Source organism: Vulpes lagopus, chromosome 5 (genome assembly GCF_018345385.1).
Source record: "Vulpes lagopus strain Blue_001 chromosome 5, ASM1834538v1, whole genome shotgun sequence".
Lineage (NCBI taxonomy): Eukaryota > Metazoa > Chordata > Mammalia > Carnivora > Canidae > Vulpes > Vulpes lagopus.
In genome coordinates this window covers 79,785,692-79,803,381 of record NC_054828.1, presented here as the reverse complement: position 1 = coordinate 79,803,381, position 17,690 = coordinate 79,785,692, and the positions used below count along the sequence as shown (strand labels likewise).

Sequence of the window (17,690 nt, the reverse complement as noted above, 5' to 3'; positions counted from 1 at the left end):
CCAGGAAAGATGGGCAGGGAGGGACCCACATCACATTGCCTGACCTTGAGCAGGTGGGGACCTGGGGCAAGGTGGGTTTCTGCAGTCACAGTAGGCTGTGCAGCTCGCAATACTCCTTACTGACGGGCAGCAGACTAATCCCTGATACCAACTCCTCAGTGGGGGTTATCTGAGTTCCTTCACCTTGAAATACTACTTAATATTAATACATTGGTTATAATCATAAAACTGGGAATAGTCAGTATTTACTGAGCACTGTGCATCAGTAACACCTTCTGGCATACCATCCATTTCTTATAGACGAAGAAAAACAGAGAAGTTAAATAAGTTGCCCACGATCAAGCTGCTAGTAAATAGCAGAGTCGAGGGTCTGTCTTATCAGGTGGCTTTACATAGGGAAAGTGGTTAAAGGCACAGACTCTTGAACCAGATGCCTGACTGTAACCCTTTCTAGCTGGATGACACTTCACCTCTCTCTGCCTTGATTTCCCCGTCTATAAAATGGGTCCTTGTGAGGATTAAGTGAGTTAATATTTGCAACCTGCTTGGAATAGAGTGGTACCTGGGACATGCTATATTTTGTTAAACATGTGGTTGGCTAAAGAAACAAAATACACATAAAGGAAAGTAGTTTAAATTCTGTGGTTAAAAGACTAGGCACAGAATGAATCCTTTGGCTTCATATGGGGAGGTTATGTCAGCAAATAGGTAGGCATGATTTGCTGAAAACTCTAGATCTTCAATTTGGATTTCATAAGCTATCTTTATGTATCCTTAAAAAAAACATGTTAAGACCCAGAGATCCATCCTTAAACATTCAGTGGCTGTGATGATCACTTGTGCCCCTGTGTGCAGAAGATGCTGGCATGAGGGTGGGAGAACACAGGACCTCAGGGATAGGACACACACCAGGGGTTCCTAGCCTCAACACCTGAAGGAGGGAGAGCTTCTCCAAGCAAATGACTCTGTCCAGGCTTGACAGGGCACCCAACTTACACTAACTGAATGGTCATTATAACAGCCCACCTGAAGCTGAATGATGTACCTACACGTTATCATGCCGGGGCACCTGCTAAGAGTAAAACTGCACCAATATGAAAATTCACCTGTGTCAGTCACTATTTAGACCAAAAGACAACCTGAACCCACAGCACCCTCCACTCTCCCCTGCCCCACCCGCTTGGGCCATCCTGATCCTGGCTTTGGCCATAGGAGCCCCAAGGGTAGAGGATAGGGAAGCAGAACCAAGCCCCGGCATCCCAGGTCTAAGGCCCTGGTGAGACCCTGACTGTGGAGCCACAGACATATGGTAAGAATGAAAAACCTCTGGGGATCAGCAGCTACTGTCAGATTACCTCTTGAGAAGCACTCCTGGCTAATGCTAACCACTCCTTGGACGTTCCTAACCTCAAAGGTAGGAAAAATGATGGTGACTGGTTACCCAAACATTTCCTCACAGGAGCCATTCCCACAGGTCCACAATGGTGCTGAGTACAGGCCCAGGGATTGAGCCGATCAGCAATCTCAACCACCGGACTAAGTTTCTACAGATAGAAATCTGAGCAATATGACTGCTGCACGAAGCAGGTCAATTTGAGGATTAAGCTTTCAGAAAAAGAGTGTAATTCTAACTTTGGGTGGGGAGAATAGAGCACTCTGTTGAGGGCAAACCAGCCGGGGCTGCCATCTTTCCTAAGGGTGTATCTGCAAGCACCACCAGATCTGCCTATGAGGACGGTGGGCAACATAATCCCTAGGAGTGGGACACAAAGCCACTGAGGACAACTGATGTCACAGCCGGCAGTTCTGATAAACAGGAAGACTTAACAAGACAAGAAGTAGCACACTGGCCTTTTAAAATTGAATATACTGATTGTATTAAGCAGATCAACGTTGATAGAAGCCTCTTTTAACTGCCCTGTGAGAAGCAAATCTAATTCTCTGGTCTTAGCAAGTCTCAAGGTATCTTTTAATTTCATGCTAATGAGGAAGTGGCTTTCCTAAGGAGATGCCTTACAGAGGAACAGATAAAAAGCATAGGCTTTGTAAAAAATTGAGGGCCTCCTGGCTCCCCTGGTTCAGATTGTGGGTCTGTCATTTAAAAGCTGTAGCCCTGGGCAAATGAGTTAACCGGTCTCACACTCAATCTCCTTGTAAAATCAGTGTTTAGCTCTTGGCTGGGTGAAAATTCAAAGGGATGATTAAGCTTAGGTGCTTAGGGAACATAGTAAATGCTAAATAAATGGCCGAAGAGCATTTTCTACCCTTGTCTGCCCTGTTCTGGCCTCTTAAGGAGGGCTGAGCCCCTGGGCTGCCGGGCAGGAGAGCCTGGGGGCAGGCGAGAGGGGCTCTGCCCTGGGGGGGGCCAGTTCTGGCAGTGGCCTCTGCTCCTGCTGGATGGCTGCGCTCCCCCAGCCAGAATTCTTCGAACTTCACTCCCACCACACAGACCGTAGTGAGCGCCCCCCCCGCCCCCCCCCTGACACCAGCCCCCAGGGGCCCCAAAGCGTCCCACAGGCCCCATCAACCCCCCATGAACTTCTATACAGTCCCTTTACTTAAACCCTTTGGAGGGTACCATCCATTTCCTGCCAGAACTCTGACAGGAGAAGTCGGAGTAAGGTTCTTGAAGTGGGAGTAGTCTCCTGACAGCCCCGCGGAAAGACTGTCGGACGCCTACATACCGAGAGCTGTGATGGAGATGGGGGTGCTGGCCCGGCGCTCCCCGACGACCTGCCACTCGCCGTCCACTGCCCGCACCCATTCGGTCACGTGGCATTCATACTGGCCCTCGTCTTCCTTCCTGCTGTTGAAGATGCCCAGGCTGAAAGAGTTGGGCTGCACCTGCTCCATCTGGATGCCCCCAAAGCTGCTGCGCTCCCAGTAGGCTGCGCCTGGCTGGACGGTGCCATCCCGGTCCAGCCACATGATGTTGCTACGGCGGTTCTGCCGGTCCACGAGCTGCCAGATGACGGAGAAGCGGCCCTGCGGCCTGCCTGCCGTGCGGATGCTGCAGGAGAAGTGCAGGTTCTCACCCTCAAGGATGACGCTGGCATTGCTGGCCACCTCCACGGAGATGCTGCTCTCTGGGGGAGAGGGAGAGAGGGCTACGCTGGGCCTTTCTGACTGCTTCTGCACCCTCCCTCCAGATGCAAAAGGAGGATGGGGGAAGATGTCATGTTCTGTAGGTACAGTTCACCTCGGAGGACTAAAGCCCTCTGGCACTTACTGCTGCAAGCCCTGGCTGGTTCTGGCCATTGCTACCTAGGATTTTAGCTCCAAAACCTAGGAGAGGCCCTGTGCTGGGCACCAGAAAAATGTGTGGGATGAGGGTCTAAGACCTGAGACTTAGGAATACAACACACAAACATTGTGTTGTAAGGAATACAAACACAAACACACAAACATTGTGTTGTAAGGAATACAAACACAATGGCATTACACTTAGGACATAAAACCGTTTATCAGGGAATCTGTTGAGCTGAGGTTCAAGGATTTTTCAGCTCAAGAGTTGCAGTAAATTGAGTGACTTGAGAATTCTACTTCACCTCAGTCCTCCCACTGTTCAGTGCTACAGCAGTCAAATAAAAGCAGAACATACATAATGGGCCATTTGAGCCCTTCGGGGCAATATTAGCAAGCAGAACAAAAATGATGGGAAGTATTTGGAAGATAACACATGCTTGCTTGGGTGTAGGGAATAATGGAGCAGACATCTAGTTTCACAGAGTAGAAGGGAGCAAGCACTCATCCTCTTCATTAAAGCAGAGGAACAGACCAAGGCCGGCTCTCCATCCTGCCATGCACAGTCAGCCCTGCTTCCACTTAAAACATCCTGCCACTGCTTCGACCTTAAAACATCCTGCCAATCAAAGTCTGGGATAAGGATCCACTCCCTTTGCTCTCTTGCAACTCACTCAGCTCTCTGAAGTCACTCAATCGAATTATTTCAACTCTATATGTCTTCTTCTATAAGATAGGGATGGTGCTATTTATATTGTGTAGTTTTTTAAAGATTAAAAAGTCAACAAGACATGTAAGCCACCTAACACTTAGCAGGTTTTCCAAAAAGTGTTCACTGTGATCACGATGAACTTTACTATTCCTGAGAACTTTTGTTTTTATGAACACCATGGCTGCTCGAATCTGTCTTAATTATGCATACATTATTTTGTGTAATTATCTATACTGAATTTAAAAACCCCATAAGAATCAAAGAATACAAAGCATCATAACTAATTCTGCTTCAATTTTCTGGGTACCACCTATAAGAAACATAACAATTTAAAATGAATCAATTAAATCAAATCCCAGATTAGGAGGCAAACCCAAACACTGAACAGGGGACACATATACACCCATAACCATGCATTCAAATCAATCTTTTTCCCCCCATAATTTTCCCACAGGCAGAAACAGACAAAGATGAGCACCGAGCCCCAGCAGGTAGTTCGTGCTATATGGTGAGATGTCTGGTATCCATTCTGGACTGGCTTGTTTCACATGAACAAGAGGTCTGGACAGGGTGGAGAAATGAGAATTTTCCCAGGAGGGGAACCTTCCCCAGAGCCTTACCAAGATGATTTATGGAGATGAGGAGGCTCCTGATTAGCCACCATCTATAGCACTAAGTGGATAAAAGCATGGATTCGGAGGCAGGTGGACCTGGGCTCCAGGCCCAGATATACTGCTTCCTAATTCTACAGACTTGGGGTTCTTACTTAAACTACCCACACTTCATTTCTCATATGCAGAACAGAGATGCCAAAAGTCCCTACTTCTTGGGGTCACGACACTGACTGTATTGGATAGGGTAATTATTTCTCATCATCATCATCATTAATAATTCCTCTTTAGGTTAACGACTCATCCCCAGCATTATCATTCCATGGGGTGAATTGAAAGGACAACCCAGCATCAAGGGACAAACATCCCTTCGCTTGCCTCTGGCAGAAGGATGACTTGCAGGGCGTCACTGCCATTCCCTACTATTACCCCAGTGGACTCTTCCATAAGCCCTGGCTGGTTTACAATGGGGGCTGCTGCTTGGTGCTCTGCTGCTCGAACAAGCCTGGAAGAACTGCATAGTTCGATGTGAACCTCTGGGAAGAAAAACCACACCGGTGGCCCAGGCAAAGGTAGATACAAACCCCATGCTGCGCTGCCTGTTAAGACTAGTTACAAGTGTTCCCAGGCCTGAGAAAAGGCAGCTGAGAATTTAAAACTCTCTGGATTAAGTGAAAACTAGGACAGACTAATGAGAACCTGACTGCATGTTCGCAAATGAAATTTCAAATCAGGAGGTGGATGATATAGCACAGGCCAAGCGCAGAGCAGTGGATCTGGAGTTAGAAGCAAATATTCCTAATGCAATGCACGCTCAACCTCTAATGAAACTGGCTCAGCTACCTCTCTGCACAGTGCTCTGGCTTCTTCATTCCTGGGATGGATATGATTTGGGCCTCTGCAGGGATTTGAGGGGTGGGAGCGGAGAAGGAAGTGATATATGCAGAAGCACTTGGGCTCTTGGGAGGAAAAGCGCCATTAAAATCCAAGGTATTATCACCATTACCGATGTGATCGTTGTACTTTGGTAGACTTACCCAAGTGGCCTTGGGGCAGGATCTGGTGGTGCTGAGGGACTTTAACTACCCAGTTATCTGCTGGAAAAGCAATATAGCAGGCCACAGATCATCAAACAAGTTCTTGTAAGGGGTTGGGGGAAATCTCTTAGTATAAAAGATATAGGAAGTAAACAGTGTGGCTGCCCTTCACTGGGTCCTTAGAGTGAGGAATTAGTCGCAGATTTAAAAGTAGAGAGTCTGTGGTTAAGACAAGCACAAACCAACAGGGAAACAGTCAAGAGAGTGGGCATTCAATTCAACAATTTCAACTCTACAAATACTCAGCAAGCACCTACCCTATGCAAAGCACCATGCTAGGCATTGCAAGGAAGAAGGAAAAAAAAAGAAGTCTAAGAAATGAAATAATTTCAAGATAATTAGGTGTGTGTGAGAGATTTAAAAAAAATAAACAAATACGTAAGAAAGGAATCCTGGTGACGAGGAAAGAAAAAATGGCAAGACCCATATCTACTTTTTCCTTCTCGTTTGAAGAGAATTATATTAAAAATATAAAAGTGTAAATCGAAACGTAAAGAGAATCATTACAAGGCTGAGGGAAAGAAGAGTCTGAGCAGTTGAGAAAAGGTTAAAGGTTAGTTTAAAAACTTCACTGGCTTGTTTAAAATCAGGGCACTGTAAGCTTTAAATTATCTTTTTTTTTTTTCTAAAAACAGAACTATGAGAGAATTGAGATGTTAATGAGAACATCCTGACCCTAGGGGAGAGTAAACACAGTAGGAGCAAATGCAGGTAGTACCCCAAATTCTCAGCCACAACGGTTCCCAACCCAGACAAGGCCAGCTTCCATGGAGGCAGGAGCCCACCTATCGATAGATAGCCTTAGACACCGGCTAAGCTTTAAGTGAAAGGCTACACTCCAGGAGGGCAGGAGAGGTCCCATTCACTGACTTTTGAAAATACAATTTCAATAGGGAAGAGACATTTAGGGAAATGCCTTGTAACTCAAAACCCAGGCAGCAAGTCTTTTTTTATAACATGCTTTATGATTTAAACTCCTCCCACAAAAGACCAGCCCCTCGTAAGTAAGATTTCAAGGTAGGCATCTACCCACTTCTTCTGGGACTCAATTCCCACATGGGAGCAAACAAACAGCCATCCTGGATTCCTGATGCTCCTCCAAGCTGAGCTGGCATGGCTGGCATTTACAGAGGGCTGCTAATGCTCAGCTCTGGGATGTCCCCTCCCACTTGCAAACACATCCCAATATTCTGCCTAACTGGGAGGTTGCTAAGTATGGGCAGGCGAGCTGAAGAAGGGAGAGGGATTAAGAAGGGTTTTCTCTGCCTTGCCCTTGCCCTCTGCCCACACAGCTCACCTGTCCCCTGAATTCTCTTCGGTGACGTCAAGTTACAGACGGAACCAGGGGGAGGCAAAGGAGGCAACACATCTCTCTACTTACTGATGGGGAGGACTATGATGGGGATGTTCTTGGGCCGCTTGCTCTCCTTGTCGATGAATTCCCCGGTGACCGTCTTCTCTCTCTCTGTGACTCGACAGTTGTATTTGCCGCTGTCTTCCTGGCGGAGGTGGTAGATTTTCAGCACAAAGACACTGTCACTGTCTTTGGCCACTTTTAGCTGGCCCCTGGCTTCCCGATGGGCGAATTCACTGTTGAGGACGGGCACCGCATTGGGCCCCATGCTGGCAATGAGCGAGCTGTTGAAGGCCCAAGAGACGGCAAAGTAGCGGTCAGGAATGTTCTGAGCCTCCAGGATGCATCTGAATTCCACCGGCTCCCCCACCGTGTACAGTCGCTTCTCCGTTTCCAGCCGAACAGTGAACTCCTTGTCTAAGAGAACATATGACAAAACGGATGCATTCTGGGTGAACCCGGGCCCCGGTTACCCCAACGCATCAGCAAACTCCCACCACCCAGGCCTTCTGTGTTGTGCTAACTCCGGGAAGGCACCTCCCTGCTGGTCTTGGGGGAAAAATCCAACCCGTGATCTGAGGACCAGAGACACTCCTGAAGGTCACAGAGCAAACTCAGAGGTAGCTAGGCCCACACAGTCTAAGGGGCTTGTCATCCCAGTTGAGACCGGTGGGGCTCTATTTGCAGCCTGCGATGCCCTGGATTAGACCCTCAGAGGTCAATGAGGAATATCACATATGACATCACTTACCCAGGTCTATCTAGCCTTGACCTGTACTCCCAGAACTCCATTTAAGCAACCTAACTACAAACATTTTCTGCAGATGTTGTCAGACCCAGCCCACTAAGATGTGAGAGACCAAGTTATATTGTGGCCTAAGTGCTGACCCCGCTCCTAGTATATACTCAAAAACATACATATGATTGAAATACATTGTGCACACTGGAATTAAGACACAGGGAAGACAATCTTTGAGAAAATTCTGCAGGCAATAGGAAAACAAATGTCCCTCTGCTGGTCACCACCTGTCAGAACAAATCTGGGGAAGGATGGAGAGGGAAAATATAACTTCTACTGAAAGCCCAGGACCTCAATGAACCCAAGCACTTTTTGGAGAGCTGGCCGTCTAACCAGGAATGAGTGGATGGCCAGAGAAGGGCTCATTCCCACTAACAGTGTCCCGCCTGGTGAGACAGTTACCACCTCCATGACACAGGTATCTCTGGCACAAGTGGGGGCTAAGAAGAAGGATGAAGGTTTGGAGAAAACAGAACCACAGGGCCTTGGGGAGGAGGGCTGAAGCTGGGTCCCTCCTCCTCTCAGATCTAGCTGTGCCCCTCTAAGGAGGGGACATCACATTCCAGGTATGCTGGACTTCTTGGATACTGGCTAGCTCTGACCTTGCCTGTCTTCCTTACACTGACCTTTCTAAGCCTCCACCACCATCTTTAAGACCTTTGCCCCATTTTTGTTCCCTGATCCTATGTACCCTCTGAGCAGATAAAAGCTCTCTTTCCCTGAGAAATCACAGGAATCATGAGTACACTGCTCCAACATCCCCCTCTTCCCCAACCCAAGCTTGGCTTTGTATCTCCTGTTCTTTGGGCTCTCCACCTTCTCTCCTCCTACATGGGCTAGCATCCTTCTCCAGGTACTCATCTTCTTTGGCAAATTAGCTCCTCCCTTTGTTGCCTCAAATTCCCAAGAAAGCAAACTACACTCAAGGACATCCAAGGGCTCACCTCCAATGACACGGCTGCTGCCTCAGCTTTCCCTCCCCCAAAGACCAGGCCTACAAGGCATGGCCTAAAAGAAGCAGGTTTTGTTCAGACACCCCCTGCCCAGGTGAACATACCTGTGGGGACCTGTGCCCAAACTATCTGCTGGAGAGTGGCTCTGTGGCAAGCCCAATTACTCAATATCAATGATAAGAAAGGAAAAGCATCCTGTTCACATAAATGGCACTGAAGACATGCCAAAAGGTGCCCTAGACCTCAGAACTGTCCCTTTTCTCAGAGTTAGGCTGGCTATAGCTGTGGCTTTGGACTTGTGGCAGCCAGAAGCTCTACTGCTCTCCTGGGACAATCCCCATGGCTTGGTAAAGCCTTCACATTCCCAGGTTGAAGACACAAGACTGACAGCGTACCACCTCCTCCCTGTGCAGCAATTTGTCCTTGGTGATACCCCTTCAATTAAACCTCTAGAAATTGGTTTATGCTTCTTCCCATGTACTCCCGCACTCTTCAACTCATTGAAGTCTGGCTTCTCGTCCTTCTTCCACACTTCACTGACTTAGCAAATGTCACCAGTGATCCCCCTAACACACCGCCTTCCACCACCACCAGTCACACCAAAGGCTTTTCTCAAGCAGGATTCCATTTGGACCCACTCTCCTCTTTTAGGTTCCATGACACTTCCCTTCCCACTTTTCCTCTTGCTTGACTGCCCCCTCGGTTTCTCAGTGTTTCTCACTGAGATCTGCTCCTCTGACCTCTTACTGCTGCTGTTCTCTTGTGCCTTTTCCAATTACTACCCCATGGGCTTTCCCTGGGCCCTCACCTCTCCCAGGTGGGGCATGGACAGTGCTTTGCCTACTGAGCATATCTGCAGGATTCTGCATGCAGGATGGACTCCTTAACTAAAACTTACAAAAACAGAAGAAAAGACAACCAAGGTTGCCACCAATGGGGAAGCAGAAGCTTTTAAGCAGGACTCTGCATGCTCTCAATACCCGTCTTTCCCCCTCCTTCCTTCCCCTGATTCAAGGATCACCTAGAGTGCCAGCCTCAGGGTTCCCAGTAGGTGGATTCTCATTCCATGATGGTGCTCCCCATTCTTCTGTTCCTAGCACCCACTGCCTGCTTTCCAGGCACTGCTGCTGACCCAGCAGTGGCCTTTTCTTTTCTTTTTTTTTTTTTTAAGATTTTATTTACTTATTCTTGAGAGACACATACAGAGAGGCAGAGACATAGGCAGAGGGAGAAGCAGGCTCCCTGCGGGGAGCCCAACGTGTAACTCAATCCCAGCACCCCAGGATCATGCCTTGAGCCAAAGACAGATACTGAACCAGAGAGCCACCCAGGTGCCTCCCACCCTGGCCTTAGAGCTGTCTCCTACCTGGTCTCTCCACAGCAGGATCAACCTGTTTAATCAACTTCCAGCTGGCATCCGTGGTCTCTCCCTTCTAGCACCCAGATCTCATTGTGTCACTCCTTGCTTTAAATCTCTACTTCCCCCCCTTTAAGTGTCTGCAGCAGTGATTTTCAAACATTCTTTGGAAGGGGCAGAGGAAAGGGCACTTTCTTGATACAGAATCTTTTGCTGCCCAGTACAGAAAACATTTGGTTGAGGCAAGCAGGAGAACACTGTGGCCCTCACACATCTCCCTCCAGCACCCCCTGGTGTGCACATGTGCACATGAACATGCACACATCCCATGTGTAGCCTGGCAGGCACCTCTGAGGGGCTCCTAGGATCCCAAGAAGAACAGCTTGCAAACACTGGGCCCACAGAGTCAAAGCCAAGCTCTGCACTGGAGCATATGGGGCCCTCAGACCACGTTTCCTCCTTCCTCTTGTCACTCATTTCTGGGACTCAACCTCTGCCGGCACTGGACTCCTCTCTGCTTGCCAAACATGTCACACAATGTTGTGCCTTTATGCTTGTCCCTCTGATGTCTCATCAAGCGTCAGAATCAGCCCACCATACCAAATTTGCTGGTTTTTCCTGGACTTGCCTTAACTCTCCCATTCAGGGAAAATTTCATGTTGTGGCCTCTGAGTCACTGTGTCCCAGGGCATCATAGACACAGTAGCATCACAGACCTCAGCACTCAGCCACCAGCCTTCCCCAAGTGCAGGCCCTAAGAGCTATTCATCTTTGAATCTCCAATGCCTATCACCATTCCTTCACTGAAGCAGGGACATACTAGACATTTACTGAAATGAGCTGAGAGAGGGCAAAGATGAGGCTGCAAGCATTGAACCTGAAGAACGCAGGGGCACAGAGTAAAGTCATCAGCCTTTTTTTTTTCTTTTCTTTTTTTTAATCTAGTTTTTCCTTTGCTGGCTTAGTCCAAATACATTTGCTGGGCAAATTCAAAAAGTCTTAATCCCAAATTGGTAAGATTAAAATAAAGAAGATTAACTGATGCAACCTAATTTAAAAGCATTAAGATTCAAATATTTGGTCCAGACTTTGGAAGCTGATCTTAAAGCCATCCAGGAAGGGAAAGGATAAATATGAGACGAAGTGCCTTCCACAGATATATTAGCACTGACAGACCCAGAAGTTACTAGCTGTGCGGGGCCTAACAGAGCACATATAGTGCTCTCTTTCCTGGAGCCGACCCTTCTCATAAAAGCCCATCAGATGTCCAGAGAATCTCTTCTGCCCCTGTTACCTATAGAGTTGTGCTTGACAACATAGGCAGCAGAAGAATCACCTGGGAAGTGTATTGGAAATCCAGCTTCCCAGGTCCCCACCACCACCACCTGCCAAACAGGAGCCTGGCTCAGGAATGTGTCCTGTTGGTTAAGGTGGAAGCACTGCTCTAGAAGGACCCAAGAACTAGTGGAGGAAGCCCAAGATCACTGACTGTATGTAGCAAATGGGACAGTGAGGTCAGGGTCAGGTCCTGAAGAGGAGACCCCAGCTCATCTCCCACAAACCACACCCCTCAACAGAGGAAGGACACAGGAGGGTTCTCGGGCCACTTTCTGCTCCTCGATGATGGCATGACAACCACCCTGCAACCAAAGCCAGGGGACTCAAGGCCCACAGAGAGCCTGCCCAGTGGAGGCAGCCAGCAACACTGGTCAGCTCTGATCTGGAGCATGACTGGATTTGGGGGTGTGGGGCAGTCGAGAGATTGTGGAAGAATAATACAAGGAGTCAGGGAAGATCTCAGCTCACGGTGCTACCACCTTTTTGCCTCAGCTACAAACATATCACTCAGCCTCATCAGGAAACCCCCTTTCCAGGTCTTTTACCTGAGAAAGCCTTTATGGGAGAATCTGATACCCAGGCCAGGCTGGCCTCGACAACCTACCCTGTGACTTCTCCCTGGGCCCTGCCATAAAGCAGTCAGCCCTTGGTATCTGTCCCGCCACCACCGACTTACCTTGCAGAACTTCTGAGGGATAATGAAGCAATATAGGATAAAGCAATTTAGAGGTTACAAAACACCACTGAAGACGTATTAATATAAAAATAATAATAGTTCAAGCCAAAATTTCTCTAGATCACAATTTCATACCTCTGTTGGAAGGCTCAGAATCTCAAATGTCTTCTACAAATTAAACAGGACTGGTCCCTGAAACAGGCAACACCATCAAAAACTGGGTAGCCACTGGGTGCCCAGTCATCAGATCTAGATGGTTCATGTAAAATCTCCCAATTTTGAAAATGGATTTGTACTTCCAGAAAGTATAAAATTCCATGGAGAGGGCAAAGAAACCGTGTCTATAAGCTGGATTCAGTCTGGGCTGCTCCCTCCAAGACTCACTAGGTCAGAACTTTTTTTTTTTTTTTTTTAAGAGTTTATTTATTTATGAGAGAGAGAGAGCCCAAGCAGGGCAGAAGGAGAAGCAGGCTCCCTGCTGAGCAGGGACCCCCGCCCCCCCACCCATGCGGGGCTTGATCCCAGGGCCCCGGGATCATGACCTGAGCCGAAGACAGACACCTAACCCACTAAGCCACCCATGTGCCCAGAAGGACAGATCTTACGTAGCTACGTAGACCCTCTTAGTACCTTCAGAGGTAACCAGAGAAGGAGTCTGCACAGTCTCCCAGAGTCTGACAACCCTCACCACCCGGCACAGAATGGGGACAAGAGGGACTGACCAGTGGGCTGGACGTTGACCACGGTTCCCTCGGAGCGCTTTCGGGTCATGGCATACCACGAGCCGTCCGGGTCCTGGATCCACTCGGCAGCCTCACAGTAGAACTCGCCCTGGTCAGAGGGCTGAAGGTGGAAGACGGTGAGGCGGAAGGTGGCGCTCCCCAGCTTGTCCAGCCGGACCTCCCCCAGACTCTGCCTCTGGGCATATTCACTGCTGGAGTGAAGCACGAAATCTCGGCTCAGGGAAATGACCTCCACGGGCTTCTCGCCCCCTCTCTGCCGGAGCCAGGCCACAGACAAGTGGCTGTGCTGGAATGTCTCAGTGGCCACCTCACAAGTGAGCTCCAGAGGATCCTGTTCCACTTTGTGCAGAGTCTGGGGCATGGCCGTGGTCTGCAGGGTGTCAGGGATCACTGCAACACAGAAATGTGCCGAGTGCACGGTCACAAAGCCATAGAATTGCACCCTCATGGGGTGCTAGCCACCCAAGCCCACTCAGCAGTCACTGTGAGGCCTCCGGTGGCACAGAAACAGGAGTGTTCTGCTTGAATTTGCAATTTTTTGACACTTACACTTAACCTGTTCGGTGTTTTAATAACACTTGGATAACAGGTAGAATTGCATTTTTTGTCTCATAGTAAATAAGCTCCCTGAAAATACTGTGTAAAAAGAATTCTCTTTTAGGTCAAATAAGATTTTTGTTGTTCATTTTGGTTCTGTCCTGAGATACTGTCACTTGGCTTCTGACTCATCTTCGAAAGGAAATAGTTCCTAGAACTTGCAGTTTTACATTTCTATACACCTTGCTCATTTCCTCTGCTCTCACTGCACCCCCTACCTGCTCCCCCCCAAACTTCAGCAATGCAATGCAACCCAGGAAGTCTACGTTTTAAAAAAAAAAAAAAATCTTTGGTAGAGGAAAGCAACGAACAGCACCTTCAATCATCTGGTAAGTTGAAATTTCCTGTAACTCGTGTGTCAGAGTGGTCTGCATGGAAGGAAGCCCCAGCTGAGGCAAGTGAGGTCACTGCCCTGCGGCCCCTTAGTCAGAACCATCGTCCTCTGAAGACTAAAACAGCCCCCTGCCCTCGGGCTGATGGGGACACTCCAACCACAACCAGTGTGCGTTTTCTCACTGCACTCATGTCTAGTGAGGGTCTCCCAGGCCTCCTGATGGGATGCAGACAGAGAGAAGGGAAAAGCAAGTTTGGCATGGGGTGGAGAGGGAGGGGGTCTCAGTGTGGATGGCACCCGGCTGCGATGTCCACCCACGGGGAGGGTCAACAGTATCAAGGCTGTTCTGTTTTTCTGCCCAACTCTCAACCTCCAGTTTTTATGATCTCAATTATGCCTGGAAATTCTGCTTTGGACATCACATCAGCAAGCATGGTGGCCCACGGCTGTCCACAGTGAAATCTGTCCCCTCCCCTCCTGCCAGTCCCTTCCATCATTCATGGAGTACCAGGGCTGAGCGAGACAGCTGGTGCGCAACTCCTCATTCGTGCAGCCAAAAGACCTAGGGACAGGCCCCAAGTGTGAACAAGGACCCACAGGTACATTTGCTTCCTGATTCACAAGCACCCCACGGCTCTCAGAGCCCCTCCACTGCCCAGCGGTTTCACCTCTCGGCTAGCTGATGTCATGTGCTCCTCTTTGTCATTTCTTCAGACAGATTATCAACCACAGGCATCCTTACCTTATATTTTCACATCCCCTTTTGCCAGCTACAGGTCAGTTAACCTTCTCTGAATTTTTAACACCTGCACCAGATTCTTCCTATGTTTTGGCCTCAGCCTTCTGATTATTTACAAACGAACCCACAATCTTTGTTCACTCACACTACCTGTTAACCACTAAAATATCCGGGGAGATTTTTTTTTTTAAGTCAAAGTTGCACTACAAAAGGAGAAGCTCGTGATATGGGCTCAATATTTATTTCCTCCCCTCCTCACAATCCATATGGTAAATCCTAATCACCCACCCCCACCCCTCAATGGTGTTTGGAGGTGGGGCCTCTGGGAGGTGATAAAGTCAGGGAGGTGGAGCCCCCATCAATGGGAGTAGTGCCCTCAGAAAAGGGGCTCAGTGAGCTCTTTCGCTCCCTTTCTGCTACAGGAAGACACAATGAGAAATTATGAGTTGGCAACCCAGGAGAGGACCTTCACCAGAACCAACTCTGCTGGCACATTGATCTCTTTCCAGCCTCCAGAACTGTGAGAAATAAATGCTTGTGGTTTCAGCCACCCAGAGTGGCTGTGGGGCAGCAGCCCAAGAGGACTGACTCGGGTGGGATACTGACCATGAGAAAGAAACATCATCATCTCCTTACCCACTAGGTTCATCTTGGCACTGTAACTCCCAAAGTACCGCTCATCCGTGTTGGGCGTGTGGCACTCATACTCCCCAGCATCCCGGGCCTGGAGATCGGTGATGTGCAACAAGGCTGAGTTCCCCTGGACTCTCTCCACGTAGATCTTGCCTCCACGGACACGCTGGGTGTAGATGGCATAAGGGAAGGATGAGTCCACGGTGCTGACGATTTGGACCTCGCGCTCTGGGGCGGACGGCAGGTAAATGGACCACTGGAAATTCTGCTCAGAAGGCCCCTGGTAGCCGCTCACATTGCACCAGATGGTGATGTGGGAGCCCTCCGTGCGGTACAGGGGTCCTTCCTGGACGGCGACATGCCGCTGTGCCCGCACTACACCTGTGGGAGATATACAGACATGCTCGCTTACTTCTCAGACCAAAACGCAGAGTACGCAGCAAACTTCAAAGAGTTTATTATTTGTGTGACATGACCATATAAATAGCTTGCTGGCCTTTTCGGGGGCGTTCTGTGATTTATAAATATTAATTAAGACACTCTGTGGTAGAGCTCATGGTCCTTAATTTGCATATATGGAAATCTGACTATGCAAAAAGTCAAGGTGCTGTTCCTTATTCAACGGCTGACCCTTGGGAATTTCATCTAGTCCCTCTGTTTGTCATTTGTGTAGCAGTTTTATATTTATTGAGGCTGGGTTTTTTTTTTAAGATTTTATTTATTTATTCATGGTTTTTTTTTTTTTTTAAGATTTTATTTATTTATTCATGAGAGGCACAGAGAGAGAGAGAGGCAGAGACACAGGCAGAGGGAGAAGCAGGCTCCATGCAGGGAGCCTGATGTGGGACTCGATCTGAGGCCTCCAGGATCGTGCCCTAGGCTGCAGGCGGTGCTAAACCGCTCGGCCACTGGGGCTACCCTATTGAGGCTGTTTATAAAGTTTTTAATAAAATGAGCAGGAAAAGTTGAACTCTTGGCACACGTTCAGATGGAAAAAAAGCAACCATCTTGCAATCTGGGCCTGTAGGTCAGAGGGAGTCCTAGGGCTCTTTCTCTGGTGCTGCACCCTTGTTTTCAAATAGCTGCTCCCAGGACAGGAGGTGGAGGGGCATTCCTTATCTCCTCTCCCCTCTGTGAATAGGGACAGAGCTGAGCCCCTGCAGGTGGCTGCAGCTTTAAGCCGAGTGTACACGAATGTGAAAGTATGTGAAGGGCTGAAACACAGCCCTGCTGCCCAGGATGCCTGCACGCTGGCAGTGGGTTGGGTTGAGGGGAGCTGACAGTGTAGACCTGACCCTGGGATGGCGGCTCTGATTCCCCACTATTCCCCCTGCCTTCTGGCTGGAATATGCCTCTACATACCTTCTCCATGTTCTTAACACGGTCTCCCCCATACACTCAGGGGCTGGGAAATATGGTGAGTTCCATTTCTAATTCCATGCCCAGCCTAATGCAGCTATTGCCTGAGCCGCTGAGCAGGTGGGGGGAGGGTACACCCCCCCCTGACCTGCCTTCCCCTCAGCAGCAGGTGGGCACGGCAGTTAAGGCAAAAGGAGTGGGTGAGTTCTAGCCACAGCTCTGCCAGCAGCTGGAACTGGCTGTGTCACCTTGGACAGGCTGCTTCTCCTTCCTGGACTTTGATCTCTTCATCTGTAAAAAGATTTCCAACAAGGCTTGGAAGTAGACTAGCACATGTGCCAGTGCTGGCTTTGTTAATGTACTAGCTGTGACCTTGGATGAGTTACCTAACATCTCCAAGCCTCGTTTCCTCATCTGTAAGATGGGGATAATAATGTGTGCCTCACAGAGGTATCAAATAACATCTGCAAAGCCCCTGACACAATTACTTTTCAGTATAGAGCTGCTGGCTAAAAACCTCTCCCGGCTGGAACATTCTGCAGCTCTTGCATCCACAGTGCTTGGCCAGGGACATTCCGATGGCCTCTTGACAATGACAGCATCTCTCTGGGCTACCCACCTCCACCCACAGCTGCAGCCCACTTCCACCCTATGAAAGCTTCCCCTCTCCCTCTCCAAAAAGGAATCACAGCTGCCCCCACTGTAAACCTATCTGACAGCCATCCAGCTGATGAACAGCTGGGACAGCTCAAGTACTAGTAGGATGTGGCTCTGCCCAGTCCAGGGGTGCAGCTGGGGAGGGGGCAGTGTTTGTGCCTCTAAGTGAGCTGGCCTTATCTACAAGATGACAGACTTTACAAGGAAAGACATGTGGCTTATCAGCTATAATTCACGGAGAACCTTCCCCTCCCAATCCAAATCTTACCTAGAACCCCAACCTGGCCACAGGAATAAAAACTGGGAACTGAAAAACTGAAGGGTGTGAATTTAATTGATCCACCTTGGTTGACAGCATTCATTACCACAGAGAGTCACTGAGAAGACAGCTCATTAGTTATTTTCAGTATGTTAGAATTTGGTGTATAACATTTTGACTATGTGTACGCTTTCTATGACAACTTAAAATATCTATATGGTGACATCTG

General features: G+C 48.7%; 1 protein-coding gene across 3 annotated transcripts in view; it reads right to left on the bottom strand.

Annotated features, from left to right (window-relative positions):
* IGSF3 (immunoglobulin superfamily member 3) overlaps positions 1–17,690 on the bottom strand; it is a 91,564-nt gene that overhangs the window by 25,075 nt on the left and 48,799 nt on the right. For 2 of the 3 annotated variants that reach the window (XM_041755833.1, XM_041755832.1), the window contains exons 3-7: positions 15,190–15,567; positions 12,863–13,273; positions 7,045–7,434; positions 5,604–5,663; positions 2,685–3,086 (exon numbers count right to left, since the gene is read on the bottom strand). In XM_041755833.1, the coding sequence (XP_041611767.1) occupies positions 2,685–3,086; positions 5,604–5,663; positions 7,045–7,434; positions 12,863–13,273; positions 15,190–15,567 (1,641 nt within the window). The remainder of the gene's footprint in view (positions 1–2,684; positions 3,087–5,603; positions 5,664–7,044; positions 7,435–12,862; positions 13,274–15,189; positions 15,568–17,690) is intronic. The other variant, XM_041755834.1, reaches the window with a different exon arrangement.